General features: G+C 54.6%; 1 protein-coding gene across 1 annotated transcript; it reads right to left on the bottom strand.

Moving 5' to 3' along the window:
• Positions 1-9,304: 9,304 nt before the first annotated feature.
• On the bottom strand, positions 9,305-12,122 carry Dand5 (DAN domain BMP antagonist family member 5). The gene is made up of 2 exons (XM_046436548.2): positions 11,768-12,122; positions 9,305-9,597 (listed from the first exon to the last, which is right to left on the bottom strand). Exons 1-2 carry the CDS (start codon positions 12,029-12,031, stop codon positions 9,349-9,351), a joined length of 513 nt encoding a protein of 170 aa, XP_046292504.1. The 5' UTR covers positions 12,032-12,122; the 3' UTR covers positions 9,305-9,348.
• Between the last annotated feature and the right edge of the window lie 7,932 nt (positions 12,123-20,054).

The following is a 20,054-nucleotide window of genomic DNA, read 5'->3' on the forward strand; positions in this document are numbered from 1 at the left end:
AGGAGACAGATGGCCCCAGAGGAGCTTGGGGGACAATGGATTGGGGTCCCTTGGATGACTGTGGGAAGGAGCAGATGTTTTAGGGGTTCGTGGGCCTGGTGAAGGGACACTTGAGTGGGGGGTTGCCAGGGGGGCTGGGAGGGGGAAGCAATGATGGGGAGGTTTGGGAGCATCTTCATCCCTTCATGGATCCAGGGGCTTTCAAGGTCTTGAGAACCAAGGGACGCTCCCTCTGCAAATGGCTATGAGGGGCACATCTCCCAGAAGCCCCCAACTCTGTCCTCCCCCACCCCCAATGCCCCAGGGGAGCCCAGCCCATGATCCTCCCAGGCCTCCACTGTGTGCCAAGCAGGCACACCTCACACGAAGCCCCACGCAACACCCATGCCTCACCCCAGCACGAGTGTGCCCATCCTCCACACACTCACACACACACACACACACACACAATACCCATCATTTGCACACAACCCCCAACCTCCCTTCACACTCACACACCACACGCACCACAGAACTCTCCTGCCACTCTCTCCTTTGCACACGCAGCCCACCCTCGGGCCCCACCATAGCACCAGACCTGCACACACCACACCTGTCTGCACACACCACACTGTCACCCTTCCACATGCACACCCTGCCCCCCCACGCCCACGGCACTCATGCCCCTCCTCTGCTCTCACAGCCTCCCTGCCTCCACCCGCCACGGGGCACACATGCTCACACCCCTCGCTGCTCCTTCGTGTTCTGGCACACACTCACCACCTGTGCACCCCCCCACAAGGCCACTTTTACACACGCACCTGCAACTCAGAGCTCTTGACACCTCCAAGACCCCCTACTCAATACCCACCACCCCTGTGTGCACGCACGCACCGCGCATGCTTTGCCGCCCCCTCCACAGATGCCAGCTGGGTGGCTGCTCCGGAGGCTGCCCCAGCTCCTCCCTGACCCCCCCCTCAGAGACCGAATTGTAGGGCACACCTGGCCTTCAAGACGTTGAGGGGGAGGAGGGTGCTGCCAGGGGCTGGCACAGCTGGAACGCCACAGCTGGAATCCCCCACATTCTTCCTGCCGGGGCTGCCCACCTGGCTGCAGCTGGCAGCAGGTGTGTTCTTACCACGCAGGTGTGAGGGGAGGGGGAGGGGGAGGGGAAGGGAGAGGAGGGAGGAGCGGGAAACAGGCCCATGGCTCTACCTGGCCAGGATGCCAGGGGCAAAGAGGAGGAGGAGGGCGGAAACATCTGGGCTCTGGCAGCCACATCCCGGGCTGTGGAACGTGGGGCTGGGCAATGCTGGGCTCCAGGGCTGCTTGGCGGCAGGGCAGGCCTCCTGGGGGAGATGGGCAAACACCTGGCACATGGGATAAGCAGGGGTTCAGGTATGGGTGCCACCTGCTGGGCAAAGGGGCACTCTGGGTCTTCCTGGCAGGACTGAGATTGCCCACTAGGACAGCCTGGTGCCCCCCCCCCCGCATCAACACAGTCTGCAGCTGCTTGGGTCTGTGCACCCTCTGCCCTCCTCCCCGGGCTGGGAGCCCAAAGTGGGCCTGAGTGTGGGGAGTCTGGGTTCCTGCTGATGAGGCACGCCCACAGCCCAGGGCACACATGTGGGTACAGGCACAGGGGTCCCACTGTGACACTCACACAGAGTCAGGAAAACACACACAGGCACAAACACACAAAGGTACACACCCTTCTCCTTCCCTCTCTCCCTGCCCTCCTCTGCTCCCTCCTCCAGCCCCTCCTCCTCTTCTTCCTTCTGTTTCTCCTCTCCCTTTGTAGGGTCACATAAAATCCAGAATCACACTCAGACACGGGATCACCTAGACAACATTGCACACCCTTCCAGAATAGCACACAGACAGGCACACAGCCTCAGAGAAGCTCAGACAGACTCCCTACAGCCACCCATAGAGTGACGCCAGTACAGCCAGGTCACACACGAAGACCTTTACCACCATGAAGATGCCCACATAGACTCCAGAACACCAAGTCACGCTGGCATGGCGGCACACACCTATAACCCAGCTACTCAGGGGCTGAGGCAGGAGGAGCAAGGGTTCGTGGCCAGCCCAGGGAACTTAGAAGACCTTGTCTCAAAATAAAAACTAACAAGGGCTGGGGATGTGGCTCGGTGGTAGAGCATCCCTGGGTTCCATCCTCAGTAACACACACACACACACACACTATACCAAGTCACAAAACACACACAGTTACACAGATGTGCAGAATCATAGGCTGAGCCCTGTTACATATAAGGCCACACAAAGTCCACAAGAACACAAAAGCCCACAGAAATCTACATGGACCCACTGAGTCACACAGAGTTCTCAAAGTCTTCCCCAGTGCAGCACACAGAAACCCCCAAGAGATCTCTACATCACTGGGCTGGGGTCGCAGCTCCATGAGGGACACTTGTCTGGCATTTGCAAGACTCTGGGTTCCATCCCCAGCACATGGGGGTGGGGGGGGCGGAGATCTAGATCACACCCATATACAAGGTCACTCATGGTACCATGCACAAGTAATTGACCACACCAACACCCAGAAATGCACGCAAACATCCCCAAATCACAAACAGGACAGGCAGTCCCACTAGCAGCTGCACACGAGGTCACACACACACACTCCTTGCCCAGGCGGCTCAGCCTGGCCAGGGCCTCCTGTGGCTGCTGCTCATCTGGGTTTGGGGAAACATTTCATTTGCAGCCGGCTGAGACCCACCCGTCCTGGAAACCTGGCCCTGACTCCTGAATGGGGCCTCTGTATGCCGCCAGCAGCGCTCAGCCAGCCGTCCCAGGGTGTGGGTGTCGGGGGGTGAAGCAGGCACACGGAATCCCTTGCTGAGCCACGTATGCTGGAGCCTAGGACCTCGGGGGCCACCTAGCTACAAGCCAGGTCCCCCAACCTCACCCCCCACAGCTTTCCCTATTGCTTCTAGAAGCTACTCTCCAAACCCAGCCTGTGGCAGGGAAGACAGAGGGGTGAGGATCTGGGCCGCTATTAGCTCCCCTGGTATCCCTGTCTCGGATGATGCCAACTCACCATTTGCCACACCAGGAGTCCCCTTGCTCCCGCTCTAGGCTCCCTGTGCAGCCTGGGGTGAGGGTCCAGGCAGTCACAGCTCATTGGCTTATATCATCAAATACAGCGCTGGTGGGACAAACCTGTCATCCTGGCAACTCAGGAAGCTGAAGCAGGAGGATTACAAGTTCAAGGCCAGCCTCAGCAATTTAGCAAGACCCTGTCTGCCTCACCCTCTCTGAAACCCACAGCCCAGGGTGGCTGAGCACTGCTGGTAGGCCCCCCAAATAATTTTTTTCAAAAGGCCTGAGGATGTGGCTCAGCGGTAGAGCACTTGCTCAGCACATGCAAGGCCCTGGGTTCCATCCCAAATACTACTCCCCACAAAAAACACAACCACTGTCACATCTTTAACTCCATACACAGCCACCCAGTCCTACCACAGTGTCACCTGCACATCTGCACTGCGTCAACACCCTCAGTCACCACACTGTCACATAGAAATAGCCTCACACCCTCAACAGTGCTGGCTGCCTTCAGGCCCACTGCGGGCATCCTCCAGTCACCCCAACACTCTGGCCTCCACGTTACATCAACATTGTCGCACTGGCCAGCAGAGGCATGCTGACATACTCCATCTGCATGCCCCTGCAGCTGGGCTAGCCACGTGGCCACGCGGACTCGCTGCCCCACTCCATCACAAGGAGGGGGAGCAGCTCTAATCACTGCATCCCCAGGGTGTGGCACACTGTTGTCCCCCGACCAAGGTTTCAACCAACCCAGTCACTCCAACAACACAGCACTGTCACAGAGTAGGCGGCCACATACACACCACTGCTCAAAGTCACTCTGATAGCTCACGCTCAGTCTCTCTATTGCTGGTGATAGCCACCCATCTTGCTCACACTGCCACACAACAACCACAGTCCCCAGACAGAGCTACAATGTACAGTGGGTTACAGAAGTGCCACAGTTTTGGGGACATCCTGTCACAGTCACACTCCCCAGTGCCTGTCACAACATTGAGACAGCTCCTTAGCCATCCCAATAAGCAGTCAGGCATGCTGACACGGCCCCCAAGATTGTCCCTAGGACACCCCCTGGTCCCCGAGTCTTGAAGATAGAAACAGACGTACTGGCAACCCCCTCTCCCCTCTACAGTTGGTGCAAGCAGAGCAGGGAGGGGGCTAATGGAAGCGCAGCTGTTGGCAGTGGGTGCCAGCCCCCCCACCTCATGAATATTCATCAGCTGGGGCTCTCCCGAACCTGTAGGGAGTCGGAGGTCCCCGGCAGCTGGGCACCCCCTTCTGTGCCAGGAGGCCCTCAGGTGAGGGGGGGCTCAGCCAGGCCCCACAGTCCTTGGAATCCACACACATAAACACACGTTTGTGAACACCTACCCCCAGACACACAAACAACATTCACACAAACTCACAATCACATTATCAACACATAGCCATTTAGCATACACACCAAGCATGCAAACACAGGCATGCACACAGTCATGTGAACTCACAACCACACCCAAACCACACACCCACACTCACACACACACCAGATATGCAGACTTGGGGGTATGCAAACACTCTGTCACAAGACCACAGACCCCAAAATACACACCATTGCACCCAGATTATACAGACACACATCGTCATACATAGGCACACAAGCATACACACACACACACACACACAATCCCAGTCACACGGGCACGGTCACCCCCAAGCTACAACCAACTCCTCAACTGCTTCTCATATAACGCCCACAAGCTTGCAATCGTGGACGCACAAATTTGCACCAATACCCAATTCCAATACACAGCTGCCCTCAAAGAGTGAGTACCTCTCCCCCCCACTCTCTCCTCACACACACACACTGCTTTCACTCTGCCCACCCCTGAGGTTTTACAGCTGGGGAAACTGAGGCAGGAGCCTTTGCCGGCTTCCTGAAGGCTCCCTCCTGACACTGGGCAGAAGCTGCGGTCGGGCGCCCCCTGCTGGCCCGGCCCCTGCAAGGGCATGTGGGGCGGCGGCGGGCACGCGCCTGACGTAACCATGGCATCCTCTTGGCACGCGCGGCCCGCGCGCGGGGAGGGCGGGGCGGGCGCGTTGCCATGGCGCCGGCGGGCCGCGTGAATGGGGCATTGTTCATCGCGGCGCCCGGGCCGGGCTGTCCTGGACCCACCCGGACCCACCCGGGGCCGGCAGAGGCAGGGGGACATCAGAGGTGAGAGAGAGACATGGAGAGACAGAGGTAAACGAGGAGATGAGGTGGAGAGAGGGGAAAGGTGGGAGAAATGGAAACCCAAGGAACTGTTAGGGTTGGGACGGCGAGGACAAGAGGGGATGGAGAGGGACAAGCAGGACTTGGGAGGGGAAAGAGAAGAGGTACAGAGGTGGCAGACCAGGAAGAAACAGAGATGGGAGGGGAGAGGAGGAGAGCCCCAGCCAGACAGAAGAGGTGGGGCTGGGAAAACATGGGGACAAGACCCTTCTCCAAGACCCCTGAGCTCACTGTGCCCAGTGCTGAGCAAGGCAGAGGACGGGACCCCAGACAAGGACTGTCACAGGCACTGAGAGGCGGAGAGGTGGAGGGCTCCGGTCCCACCTATCCAGTCCTCTTTTCGGGCTCTGGGTCAACACTCTCAGAACACACACCTGTGTCCCACTACCCAGGCATCATCCACAGCTACCGGGGACACTGCTCCTGACACTCCAGGGCGCCTTCACCCAGGGACTCACAGCCTCATGGGAAACACAGTGGTGCTTCATATGTGTGGTCACAGTCACAATATGGATCCATTCAGATGACGCATAACACAGTCAAGGACACAAACACATTCATATGACAAAGACATAGGCTCCCCACACCAGAGTGACACCTCACTGTGGCTCTGTCACATGAGGACTTTGTCACACATGTGGTCTCTGTCAGACATGGCCATACACCATTACACAGGCTCTCTGCCCTGGACCATTGGGCACCCAGACATACACTCCACCCTGACCTCAACCTGGACACTCACTGACACTCATGCATGCACCTTCCACTGCACACCTGACCCACTACTTGGGTGGGTGACCTATCCTGGGGACAATTTGGGGGAACTTTGTAAATGCTGAGTTCAGTTCTCCACATTTGAGCCAGGGAGAGCTGACAGAGGCCAGTCCCCAGTGGAGACTAGGAAGGCTGAAGCACAACCCAATCTCAAAGGAATGGGTCAAGCCAGGCCAGCGAATTTCCCTAACTGGACTGGGGCTAGGGCTGCCAGTCACAAATCTGGACCAAGGGCGGCCCCTGGTGGCTACATGTAGTCTCTGCACTCATGCTTAGGGAGATGACTGGCTGCCGGGTTGCACAGTCCTGGGGGAAGACAGGCCTAGGCTGGAAGGCCAGAGTCCAAAAGTGAGAACCCAGACTCGGAATTCAGAAACTGTATCCAGACCTCAGAATGCAGAATAAACACCTAGATTCTGGGCTTGGGGATGTAGGTCAGTGATACTGTTTGCCTAGCATGCACCAGCTCCTGGGTTCTATCCCCAGCACCAAGGAGGGTAGAGAGAGAGACAGATAGACAAACAGAGGAAAGAAAGATCTAGATTCCAACAATACCAAGATCAAAAATCAAGATCCAAGAATGCAGCTGCTTATGGTCACTGAGGGAGGCTGAGGCAGGAGGATCACGAGTTCAAAGCCAGCCTCAGCAACAGTGAGGCCCTAAGCAATTCAGTGAGACCTTGTCTCTAAATAAAAGACATAAAAGGGCTGGGATTTGGCTCAGTCAGTGTCAAGGGCCCCTGAGTTCAATCCCTGGTACTTCCCCCCCCCAAAAAAAATCTACGAATGCAGAACCCAGAATCTAAAATTCAGATCCATAATCCAGATCAAGAACCCATCCTCCAGAACCAGAATCCAGAAATGTAGATTATAATACTCAGAATTAGAATCCAGCTCCAAGAACCCAGAACCTAGAACCCAAAGACCAGGCTACAAAATTCAGAGCCCTGAGCCCTCTTCTGAATCCTCTGGCTTAGAGCCAGGCACAGGGACTGTTGACGGTGGGAACAAGGATGGAGGGCAGGAGAGGAACCCAGCAGTGAGCTCACGCCCCTGCTGCCCCATGGCCTGCCCAGCCTCCCCCGTGTGCGTTCTCTCTCACACACAAAGAGGAACACACCACTTGAAAGGCTCCTGCACACACAGCCACACCCTCAGATGCCTAGCTCGTGACTGGCAGATGCACCACACACACACATACACACCCTGACACAAACGTCACCCAAGACCGAGAACCGCACCATCAGCTGCTCTCCCAGCACTGAGATGTGCTCACCTGCACACCCACGCGCTGTCAGGGCTGCGCCCCAGCCGTCCCACCAAACTCCAAGACACAGCCACCACCACCCAGAGACACAGAACCCCACGACTCTCAGCCCTGCACCCAGACACATTGGAAGAATAGTGGAGGAGGCTGGGATGGGTGTGTGCGTATACACATGTGCACGCTCACACACACTCCTCCTAGCAGAGAAGCCCGTGCCTTGGCAGCCACGCAGCCCCTGGGAATGGGACCCCAGGGATGAGGCTCACCATGTACCCCCACACCCACCCCAGCCCTCCCCTGCCTGGCCGGCTGGCGGGCTTTAATACAGATGCCAAACTCATAATTGTAACTGAGGGTGACAGGGTCACCTTGAGCCCCAGATGCTCGCGCGGTGACAGATGGCGTTGGCAAACCTGATTAGCGGCCCCTGTGCCAGCGCCTGTGGCACCTGCATCCCCACCCCTCCCCCGCTCCCCCAGCACTCATTACCCACCCATTACTGGGCCTGGGGGATGGGGTGGGGGCTGGCTGGCACTGCCCGGGAGGGGACAGGGACTCTGGGGGCCCCCTGGCACCAAGGTCCCCAGCTGGCTCTCCTGGCTGGCAGGGGGTGGGCACAGCTGAGGGGGTGAAGCCTCTTGCCCGCCAGCAAGGGGGAGCTAGGACTGAGCTGCCCACTTGGACATGCCCAGGGGTTGGCACCAATCTCTAGAGGGAGGGGGAGGGGGCACTCCCGCCCCAGGGCCCAGTGAGCCTCCCTGCTGGCCTCGGAGCGGGGTCTTGAGAGCCCCCTGCCTGGCCCTTTCCCACCCCCTGGTGCAGGCCTGTGGGGTCAGAGGTCGCAGGCTCCCACGCCTGCGGGCCCATCTGTTTCCTCGCCGCCTGCTCCCTCACCTGGGGCCTTCCTTCCTGAGGCAGGAAGAGGGCTGAGGGGGACCCGGCCGGCTCCCCCGCCTGCGCTCCGGGGGGCATTTGGAGGCAACACTGACAGTGCCACATGTCCCTGCCTCTATGCCAGACAGGCCCATCTGCCAGGGCCCTGGTTCCAGCCGCCCAAAGCCAGGCTGCCCTCACCCGCAGTAGACCCTGGGCCCCAGCTGGAGAGGGAGCACCCCGATACCCGCACCCCGTCCCGGGAACCCGAGGTGGAGAAACAAGCACACGCAGCTGGACCTGGCCGACCTTTATGGCCCCGCGGAGCGCCACGCTGGCCGTGGCTGTGTGGGTGGGCCTCGGGTGGGCGGTCACCAGGGAGCCACGGCCACTGTCAAGGTGAGAGGCAGCTGGGAGGGGGCCTGCCCCTGGCCCGGGACCCAGGTTCCCCGCAGCTGCAGCTGCCTGCCTGCCTAGGCGTTTGTGTCCCCAGGCCAGGATCATAGCTGTGTCTCCTGGTGGGGTGGGGCCGCCTGTCCTCCCGCAGCGCAGCGGGAATGTGCTGGGCTCCTTCCCTGAGAGGCAGCTGAGCCCAGTGGTTAAGATCAAATTCGTGCTGGACGCCGTGGTGCGTGGAATCCCAGCGACTGAGGCATGAGGATTGCAAGTTCAAGGCCAGCCTCAGCAACTTGGTGAGACCCTGTCTCAACAATCCCCAGGACCACAAAAGACAAAAAAATATGTGAATGCGGGCTTGGCCACTGACTGCACGGTGACGCTGGGTGCGTGCCTTGCAAAGTCAGGGCCTCAGTTTCCTAATCTGTAAAATGGCATGAAGTTGACCCTGCCTCCGTAGGCCTCTGAGGATCACCTCCTGAGGAGGACACGAGTGAGCACTTGTCAAAGAGCCTAGCAATCAGTGGGCAGTCGGTAAGTGCGTGCTGTGCCTATTAGTGGTCCAGCCCCATGAATGGGGCTGTGCCTAGTGTCCTTGGGAGCAGGGTGACTTTGGAGAGCCGTCTGTAGCCCTGCTTCCCTGGTCTCGTGACCCAGAATCCATCATCTAGGTCCGTGTCGTCGTCCCATCTCTCCGAGATTCGTGTCTCTGTGTGTCCGTCACAGTGCTGCGTCATAGCTTTGGTCCACACCGACAGCCCTCCACCAGCCTGGTGGACACCTTCACCCGCCGAGGGGAGGAGGCTGGGCTGCCCGGCCGACACCACAGGACCACGGGTGTCCAGTGCTGGCGAGTGGGCACGCAGCTGTTGCAGAGGACAAGTGGGGTGGGGTCTGAGCCCGGGATGTAGAGGGAGGAGCAGCGGCCAAAGCAGAGGTGATTTCGGACACGGACAGCAGTGCATCCAGGCCGAGAGAGCACCTGAGACCAGAGGCAGGGTGACAGGTTAGGGCAGCAGAGTGAGGCTCATCCACTTCCACCCACCCTGAGAGGTATGGGTGATGCAGCAAAGCTGCCTGGGTTCCAGTCCTGGGTCTGCCATCTCCTGGCTGTATGGCCTAGGGCAAGTTACTCAACCTCTCTGGGCCTCTGTTTCCTCAACTGTAAAATCAGTGGAGTTCAACTAGGAAAAGAAGAAACCACTCTAGGTCTTTCAACAGAGAGGATGCATTCAGGGAATACAGCAGCTTAACCAATCAGGAGATAATGACAAGAACAACTGGAGACGGTCACCAGCAGGGCTGCTATCACCCCAAAGATGAGGGACAGTGGGAGGAGGTAGTAATAAAAGAGGCCAACTAGGCATGGTGGTGCATTCCTGTGATCCCAGCAGCTTGGAGGCTGAGGCAGGAGGATGGCAAGTTTGAGGTCAGCCTCAGCAACTTAGTAAGACCCTGCCTCAAAATAGAAAACAAAAAGGGCAAATTGCCCTGGGTTAAATTTCCAGTAGCCCCCCCCCCCAAAAAAAAAGGAGGCCAGGAGGATTAAACAAACAATTTAGTGTATTTCCTGGCACACAGTTGGTGCTCAATAAATGTTAGTTCCTCCTATGGCCCCCTCTATCATCTCACCACTAAATCGTGGCCATTTTCTGCTTAAACCCTGCACCCCTCCCCCAGCACAAGAGGCTGCTCATCTTCCTTAGAATGAAATGCAAAGTCCTCCCCAAGGCCCAGAAGTCCCTGCACACTCTGCCCTGTCCCCTCCCTGCCCTCTGCCCTCTGGCCTCTGCCTAGATCACCCTTCCGTCCACCCTTCCCGGAGCTGACTCCAACTCATCCTCCCTCCAAAGCACCCCACAGGGAACTTCCCTCCCCTTGTGACAATGCTGTCCTGCGTGTCCCTAAAGCGATTGGTTGGTGTGCATCTTGGGACACTGTTCTGTTTTTCACCCTCCTCCCAGAGGTTAAGCCACCTGAAGACAGGAACCTCGTGTTGTCCTGGCCGTGGCCCCAGTCGGTAGATGCCCAACTCCTCCCCGCGTGTCCAGAGGAGGACGCCCAGGCTCCAAGGCAAGGTCCTGCAGTGCTGAGAAGGCCGCGTGCCCTCAGGGCCCCTCTGTGTCCCTCCGGGGCAGCCAGATTCCAAGCCAGAGTCCCTTCTGCTCCGTGAAGCTTGCACCACTGGACAGGGCGGCCTTGAGGCTGGGGTGCCACAGAGGCAGGACTGGGCACAAGGCAGGTGGCTCCAGGGCCAAGCAACTCCTGCCACCTGGATTCAGGGTTTTCTGGGCAAATGACAAGCCAAGGAGTCTGGGACATTGACGGCTGGGCACGGATTTGAGCACTTGGCATCCTTCGCTGTGCCCGACTCCCTTCTGTAAAGGTGGGAACTGAGGTTCAGAGAAGGCAAGCTACTCACCCTGAATCACACAGAAATCATTGATTAAGGAAGGATGTGAATTCAGCACACTGTATGCATTCCCAAGGCCCTTATGGAGCACCAGCTGGATACAGCCATGAGATTGCTCCCCACGCCCACTCATTCAAGCTGCCTGATAGCCCATAGGAGGCAGATAATTCTAGGACTCATTCATTCACTCGAGAAACACGGAGTGCGCTTGGCTCTGCTTGTTCTGAGTGAGGTGGGAGCCATGGGGCCGCTAAGGGGAGAAGGAACATGACCTGACCCAGGGGTCCACGGGCACCCTCGGCCACTAAATGGGAACATAGACTTAGGAGGAGGAGTGGCCCAAAGACAGGAGATCAGGTGAAGGCACCCTCCCTCCCACATGAGAGGCCAGTACCCCATTTGGGGGTTGAGCCCAGGGGTGCTTGACCGCTGAGCCACATTCCCAGTCCTCTTTAACTTTTATTTTGGGACAAGATCTCGCTAAGTTGCTTAGGGCTTTGCTAAGTTGCTGAGGCTGGCCTTGAACTTTTGGTCCTCCTGCCTCAGCCTCCCCAGTTACCAGGATCACAGGTGTGTGTCACTGTGCCCAGCAATCCTGTACCCAGTGGACCCGGGAGAACACTGAGACTCAGAGCCATGTAGGTGGATGATGCGGGTCATGAACTCAGATCTGCCTGGAGCCATAGCCTGGGCTTCCTGCAGGCGCTGAGACCGGCCCACCCCCACCCCACACACTCACCTGAATGAAGGGCACAGCCTTACACATTTCCTGGGTCACTTCTTTAGGGTCCAATGGCAAAGACACGGAGGTGGCCACCTCCTGCCCATCCTGCAACCCATCTGTCCCCAGCCTCCAGGGTTTCTGCAGGCCCAGGAAGGCCTTCCAGCTGCCAAGGGCAAAGGCTGGCCCCGGGGGAGCTGGGGGTCCAGGCCTCCCTGAGCCTGGGGGCAGCCAGGCCGCACTCAGCAGCCCCAGGAGAGTGGTCAGCCATCCTCGGGACATCTGCTTAGCTGTCCGTCTGTCAGTCCAGGGTGGGGCTCAGGGTCCTGGGCAGTTGACCCTGCTGTCTAGCGAGTGGAGTCTGGTCCCTCAGACCTGCTTTTAATCACTTGTCCCCACCTGGGCAGCCTGGGAAGCGCCTCTGCAAACTCACAGCAGGGAGGAAAGTAAACCAGACCTGCGGGGTTCCTAGCAGCCTGCTGGGTCCTGAGGGCTGGGCCTGCAGGTGTGTGGGCTGTGGGATCAAAAGAGGCAAGTCAAGGGGGTCGAGGTACAAGTCTAGGGACAGGAGCTGAGGGACACCATGCCTGATAGCCCTGCAGGGATACTTTTCTTTGCAACCAGGCTTCTTGGGTTTCCACCCCCATATGCCAACTTCCTGGCTGTGCAACCACAGGCAAGTCCCCGAACCACTCTGGGCCTCAACTTTCCTCTTTTGTAATATGGTGTTGATAACAGGCCCTACCTTGTTCTAAGGACTCAAGGAGACAATTTAGATAAGGAGCTTAAAACGGAGGTCAGTTTGCAGTAGCATCATGAGCCAGTGCCTTCCTCCAAACACACACACCAGGGTGCTGCAGATCAAACCCAGGACCCTGTGCAACTAACCAGACCAGCGACCCCTGAGCTGCAGCCCCAGCCCCGGTCAGCGACAATTAACATGATTGGGGCTACTGTTTTCCCTTTAGTACTTGTTGGAAGCCAGGCATAATTCTTTCCCATGAAGATACGCAGAGAATAAACAGAAACTGGGTCCCTCCTGCCTCACATTTTACATCAGAGTGTCTCAAACAGACAATAAACGACAAATGATTTCAGCTTCAGGATAAAGACATTAAAACAAAATGTGCTTTAGAGGGTTCAAGGCGGGGGCGTCTGTCCTAGGGTGGTCAGGGAAGTCCTCCCCAAAGAGGTGACACTTTTGCAAAGGCCCGAGATGCCGCCAGAGGCTTGGGAACAGCTCGGTAGGGGGTGGAGGTTGACCTGCTGGAAACACGTCCCGGGCTTTGGGCATCCCGAGGCGGCTGCAGGTCCCGGCCGGGTCTTAGCACCTGGGTGGCGAGCATCTTGCACCAAGGTGCGGAGCTCCAGGCGTCCGGGCCGTGGGAAGCCGCGGAGCTGGCTGTTCCCGAGTCCCCACCCCGGGAGCTGCGACCGCGATGGGGCGCGCTCGCCCTCTGGCGGCGGTTTCCGGGACTGCGCGGCTGCTGCGCGGAGGACACCTGCCTCTCAGGTGAACCACCTGCAGGAGCGCGGGAGGCCCCCACTCAGCCCGGCTGGATCCAACCTCCCTCCTCTCCCCGAACCCGTCCTTCCATGTCCTGTAGATCCAGTCAGCTGCAGGTCGGTTCTGGTAGAGGCTGATTTCACATTTTGGACTCCCTGTGCCACCCCAACCCAGGCTGACACCACAGCACGAGGGTCCGTATCAGAAACCAGCCAGCATCCTCCCGCTTCTCACTCCTACCTCGTCCCCTCACCTGGATGCGGCTCCCATCACCTCCCACCTGGATGGGCACATTCACCACCTGTGTCCCAGTTCCCGCCATCACCCCTCCCAGTCTATTCCCCTCACTAACGGAAAGAGGGCGCCAGTGAGCACCTGAGTGGGGTCTCAATCTTCCTGGGTTCAGAACCTTCCATGGCTCCCATCTCCCTCCTGACTCAAGTCAAAGTCCTCCCCCAGACCCATCAGGCCCTGTATAATGTGCGCTCGTCTTTCCACCATCGACTTCCCACATTCCCCTCCCCCTTCTCACCCCCTCAGCCACCCAGCTCGTGCCTGCTTTCCCAATTCCTCAGGTATGATCCCACGATCCTATGCAGCTATAGACACCAACTTCCACGGCGACAGGTTCTGCATCCAAGGATTCAGCCAACCACGGAGGGTGCACTCTACTAGATATGTCTGGATTTCATTTCTTGTCATTATCCCCTAAACAAGCTGGGACAACTATTGGCATAGCACATACATGGCATTAGGCACCATAAGTCACCTAGAGATGACAGAAGCCTCTACGAGGGTGTGCATGGGTTCTGTGCATTTTATACACAAGACTTGAGTGTCCCCAGGTTTTTGTACCCACAGGAGTCCTGGAACCAAGTCCCCACAGGTACCAAAGAATGACTGCAGAAAACTGAAGAAGCTCTAAGTTTCCGCCTGGAAATACACCCACCAAAATTAAGTAAAACTAAGTTCCTAGCAGGGTGTCCATTATGCTGACATTTTAGAGGAGAAAAAAAGGGAATTAAAATGTGTGGACTTATATTGCTTATTGAAAAGAATAGCAGGGTCTTCCTGCTGAGGAGGGGCATGGGATGAGGAAGGTTCACTTTAGACTCTGAAATTTATTTTAGGGCTGAGGATGTAGCTCAGCAGTAGAGGACTGCACACGTGAGGCCCTGGGTTCAATTCCCAGAACTGCCTGATCTGTCAGCAAGGTTCCCCAGGACCCTCCCTTTCCCCACCTTCTTTACTCCCTGATGACAGACATTAATTTTCTCTCCATTCTGGGGGCTGGAGTCTAAGATCTAGTGTTGGCAGGGTTGGTTTCTTCTCAGGACTTCTTTTCTTAGCTAGTAGATGGCCACCTTCTCCCTGTGTGTCTATGTCCAAATTCCTCTTCCTAGGTGGACACCAGTTATGTTGGATTCTGGTCCACTTCAATGACTTCATTCTAATTTAAGTACATCTTTAAAGGCCCTATTTCTGAGATCCGGGGGCTTAGTGCTGTAACATGTCAATGGGAGCACAATCCAACCTCAAATCCACAAGTACTGGTTCACATCACAACATGGGGTGAGGCTGGACCACATGCCACATGAAAGGATGTGACATGCTAGGTCACATAGTAGATGGTTCCATTTATACAAATTTCCAGAGAGGGCAAATGGAAAGGAAATGTGTGTTTTTCAGGATTAGGGGGGAGAATGACTGTTTAAGGGGTGCTGAGTTTCCTTTGGGGTGATGAAAAGTGTTGGAAGTTGTAGCCCTGGTGGCTGTGTGACACTGTGAAAGTATTCGAAAGCTGTGGTCGACTTGTGTGTGTGGTGTTGGGGATCAAACCTGCTGCCTCTCACACACGAGGCAAGTGCTATACCACTGAATGACATCACCAGCCCTTTCCCTCTATTTTAATTATTTCTGTGTTCTGCCCACAATGACCAGAGCTTGTTTGGAGCCAGGGGTGCTGCTCTACTTAATTTCCTATATCTTCAAAGGTCAAATGAGAAGTGACTTTGAGTCAAATGTGAATAATGAGAAAGAGCCCACCACTGGGCACAGTGGTGCCTGTCATCCCTGCAGCTCTGGAGGCTGTGGCAGGAGGATCTCAAGTTCAAAGCCAGCCTCAACTAAAGTGAGATGCTAAGCAACTCAGTGAGACCCCGTCCCTAAATAAAATACAAAATAGGGCTGGGATGTGGCTCAGTGGTCGAGTGCCCCTGAGTTCAATCCCTAGTACCCGCCTCAAAAAAAATAAAATAAAATAAGAAGAAGGAGCCCCCCATGTATACACCTCGGGGAGAAATGTTCTAGGCAGGGTCATAGTAAAGGTAAGGAGTGCAAAGGCCCTGAGGCAGGGCTGGTAGGAGGCCATGTGCTCCTCTACCTCCTAATAAGTCTTCCTGATTTTACATGTTAACTCAATGTCTTTTCTGCTCAACAACCAGAGGAGAATCAGAAATCAGACCCATCATTCCTCAGCTCCAAGACCTTCCAGGGCTCCCTGTTGTCCTTTGAATAAAACCCAAGGCCTGCTGGTCACGGTGGCACACATCTGTAATCCCAGCAACTGGGGAGGCTAAGACAGGAGGATCTCAAGTTCAAAGCCAGCCTCAGCAAAAGCGAAGTGCTAAGCAACTCAGTGAAACCCTGTCTTTAAATAAAACACAAAAAAGAGCTGGGATGTGGCTCATTGGTGAGTTCCTCTGAGTTCAATCCAAAAAAATCCAAGGCCCTTACTATGACCCCCGAGGCCTGCGTGGCTGCCCCTGCCCACCACTCACTGCTGCGTCTCCTCCCTCACTCCCTTCCTTCACTGGCCCTTAGACACACTGGCCATCTGTCCCCCCTAGCAAACCCAGGGGAAAGACTTGGATGTTTTGAACATGCACCTCAGGGAAACTTCCCCCTGGGGACACAGGACACAGGAAGGGACACAGGAAGGCCCACCGTAGCACTGCTCCTGCAATCAGGAAAAATTAAAAACAAATGTCCAAACAGCCCAACAGAATAACTGTAGTTTATTTGTGCCACGAACAATACAAAGCAGAGCTTTTTACAAAGTCTTTCCACAGGAGGATCTCGGGGGAGAAAACGAATCCCACCAGAGCACCAGGCAAGGACGGTGTTTCCCAAACAGGCCTCAACGATGTGTCCTGCTCTGCACACGACATGCCACGACAGGTCTCTGTGGCCTGCCCTTGCGCCTGGATGTGTGTCAGCCTTCGTTACTAATCAATAAAGATCTGAGGTGATCAGTTTATAAAGAGGAAAGGTCTATTTTGGTGGCCGGGGGCTCCAGTCCCTGTCAGTTGGCCTCCCACGGTGGGAGCAGGTGGGCAGCCGGGCTGCTCTCCTCGGGGCTACTGAGAAGTGAAGACAGGAAGAGACTAGGCTCCCACATCCCTGAGGGCACCGCACAGCGACCCAAGGTGACCCCTCTTAAAGGGTGCACCTCTCCTCCCCAGTAGTGCCCTGGGCTGGGGACCAGGCTGTCAATAAATGCGCCTTTGAGGGAAATTCCAGATGTAAACGGCAGCACTGGGCGACCCTCCAGCTCAAGTCTGTGCTGTTCTTGTGTTTGTGAGGTCCTGGGGGTTAACCCAGGGCCACTCTACCACCGGAGCTACATCCTTGGTCTTTTCAAATTCTATTTTGAGGCAGGGTCTCCTTAGGATGCCCAGCCTGGTCTCAAACTTGCAATCCTCCTGCCTCAGCCTCCTGAGTTGCCTGGATTCCAGGTGAGTGCCATTGCGCCCAGCTTAGGCAACCTTTGTGACTGGTTTGACCCACAGACTGCAACGGAAGGGATTCTGTGTGATTTCTGACACTCAGTCATAAAAACGCCATGCACTTCAGTCTGATTTGCTTGAGACTCAGCCTCCAAGCATCGAGGAAGTCCCAGCTGGCCCATTCAGAGAGTCTACTGTGCAGATGTGCCAGCCAATAGCCCAGCTGAGGCCTCAGCCAGCATCAGCCTTGAGACATAAATGAATGAAGATGACTCCTGATATTCTGGCCACCAGGTGTCAAATTGCTATTCTTCCATTCCAGGCCTGTAATCTCAGCCACTTGGGAGGTAGAGGCAGGAGGATCACAAGTTTGAGGCCAGCCTGGGCAATTCAGCAAGACCCTGTCTCAAAATAAAAAAAAAAAAAAATTAAGCCCAGGTGCAGTAGTGCACACCTGGAATCCCAACAGCTCGAGAGGCTGAGACAGGAGGATTTCAAGTTGAAAGCCAGCCTCAGCAATGGCGAGGCACTAGGCGACTTAGTGAGACCCTGTTTCTAAATAAAATACAAAATAGCACTGGGGATGTGGCTCAGTCATTAAGTGCCCCCAAGTTCAATCTTTGGTGCCCCCCCCCCAAAAAAAAAAGAAAAGAAAGGAAGGAAGGAAGGAAGAAATTAAAAGGGCTGGGGACGTAGCTCAGTGGTACAAAGCCCTGCCTTCAATCCCCAGCATGGGGAGTGTGTGTGTAAAACAGTTAATTTTATGTGTATTTTCCCACAAATTTTTTTTAAAAGACACAACTTTTGGGCTGGGGCTGTAGCTCAGTGGCAGAGCGCTTGACGAACATGTATGAGGCATTGGGTTTGAGCTTCAGCACCACATAAAATAAATAATTAAATAAAGACATGCTGTCCATCTACAACTACAAAATTTTTTTTTTAAATACAGAACTTTTATTTATTTTTAAATATATTTTTTAGTTGTTGATGACCTTTATTTTATTTGCTTATTTATATGTGGTGCTGGGGATTAACCCAGTGCCTCATCCGTATGAAGCAAGAGCTCTAGCGCTGACTTACAACTCCAGCCCAATAACACACCTTTTAAATTAAAAAAGTTTTCCACACTGGGCACGGTGGCACACGTCTGTAATCCTAGCAGCTCAGGAGGCTGAGGCAGGAGGATTTCGAGTTCAAAGCCAGCCTCAGCAACTTAGCGAGGCACTAAGCAACTCAGTGAGACCCTGTCTCTAATAAAATATTTTTTAAAAGGCTGGGGATGTGGCTTGGTGGTTAAGAACCCCTGGGCTCAATCGCTGGTACAAAAAATTTTTTTCTACAAATCATTCTTTCTATAGTTGTAAATCTAGAACTAGATAGATAAACAGATAAAACTCACTTGGTTGAAGACCATCATCTCATCGATTTCCTGAATCAATAAGGTGTTCAGTGACCCTCAAAGTGGGTATCTTGGAGATATGGGGATCTCTATGGACACATGGAAGGCAGGAGGTTAAGTAAGGAAGATAAGTTGCAAACTACAGCACACTGGATACCCTTTATGTAAATTGTTAAAAATAAATATACATTGTATACTATTACCAAAGAGCTACATCCAGAGCAGGCAAGGCTGGTCTTGGAAGAATAAACTAATTTCAAAAAAACTTACTGTTGCCAAGAGCAAGGAGGGAAAGAGGTGGCATTGAAGGAGACTTTAATAGTATCAGTCAAGTTTCATTCAAAAGAATTTCCTTTTTAAAAATATATATGCAAGCCTGGGGTTGTAGCCCAGTGGCAAAGCGTTTGCCTAATATGCGTGAGGCACTGAGTTCGATTCTCAGCACCACATATAAATAACTAAAATAAAGGTCCATTGACAGCTTAAAAATACACACACACACACACACACACACGCATGCATGCACCTATGGAGCAGGCCTGAAATCCCAGTGGCTCAGGAGGCTGAGGCAGGAGGATCACAAGTTCAAGCCCACCCTCATCAACTTAGCTAGGCTCTAAGCAACTTAGCAAGACCCTGTCTCAAAATAAAAAGTAAAAAGGGCTGGGGATGTGGCTCCGTGGTTAGGCACCCCTGAGTTCAATCCCTGGCACCAAAAGATAGATTCCTGCATACAGAGGGGAGAGTGGCAGATGGCTCAGTGGTAGTCACTTGCCTAGCATGTAGAGGCCCTGGGTTCCATCCCCAGCAGTGCAAAAGGGGGAAAAAAAGAACCAAGTGTTACTCTGTTAAATCTGGCCAATGATATAAATGGCTACTCTCCTGTCTTTGTCAAGTGATTCATTAACACCATCAATTAGGACGTTATGAAGCCACTCTCCAGGACACCCTTAGAGCTGCACCGTGCAATTAGGTGACCGTGGAGAGTACACTTTGGTTTTTCTTTTTCCTCTTGCAGTGCTGGGATGGAGCCCAGGGCATCACTCATACTAGGTGAGGGCCCAACCAATGAACTGCATTCCCAGCCCTTGTTCTTGTTTTGTTTGGAATTGTGGTAAAAAACAGGCATTTACCATTTTAGTCCATTTTCCATGTGCAGCTTCGTGACGGGGAGCATACTGTTGGGAGGCTGTCACCACCTCCATCTTGCTAAACCGAATCTCTCCCTGTTAGACACTGACTTCTCTTTCCTTCTCCTATTTTATTTATTTAGCTCAGTGGCTGGGCAAGGGCTCTACCACCCAGCAACATCCATCCCAGCCCTCCTCCCCCACTTTTTTTTGTTGTTGTTGTTGTTATTTTGAGATAAGATCTTGGTATGTTTTTCCAGGCTGGCCTTGAACTTGAGATCCTCCCACCTCAGCCTTCATGGTCTCTGGGATTCCAAGCATGGGCCACCATTCCTTCTTCTGTTTTAAATAAACATTTACATATTTAAATTGGAGTCAAGGGTTCAGGGAATTAGGGGATGGGAGACAGGTGGGATTGACACTTATTGTCATTTTAATTTTATCTATCTTAATTTTATCAATCTTAATTTTATCTATTTATCTACCTATCTATTTATTTTATTTTGAGACAGGGTCTCACTAAGTTGTCCAGACTGGCCAT

Source organism: Marmota monax, unplaced genomic scaffold (genome assembly GCF_021218885.2).
Source record: "Marmota monax isolate L192 unplaced genomic scaffold, Marmota_monax_Labrador192_F-V1.1 WCK01_AAM20220418_F8-fsc00021, whole genome shotgun sequence".
Lineage (NCBI taxonomy): Eukaryota > Metazoa > Chordata > Mammalia > Rodentia > Sciuridae > Marmota > Marmota monax.

What these genes read in the sequence shown, in the direction of transcription:
- Dand5 (XM_046436548.2), bottom strand. Translation starts at nt 12,031, where the DNA reads ATGTCCCGAGGATGGCTGACCACTCTCCTGGGGCTGCTGAGTGCGGCC. An exon ending in AGGCTGTGCCCTTCATTCAG is followed by an intron (nt 9,598 to 11,767) that starts GTGAGTGTGTGG and finishes CTCTGGTCTCAG; the next exon opens with GTGCTCTCTCGGCCTGGATG.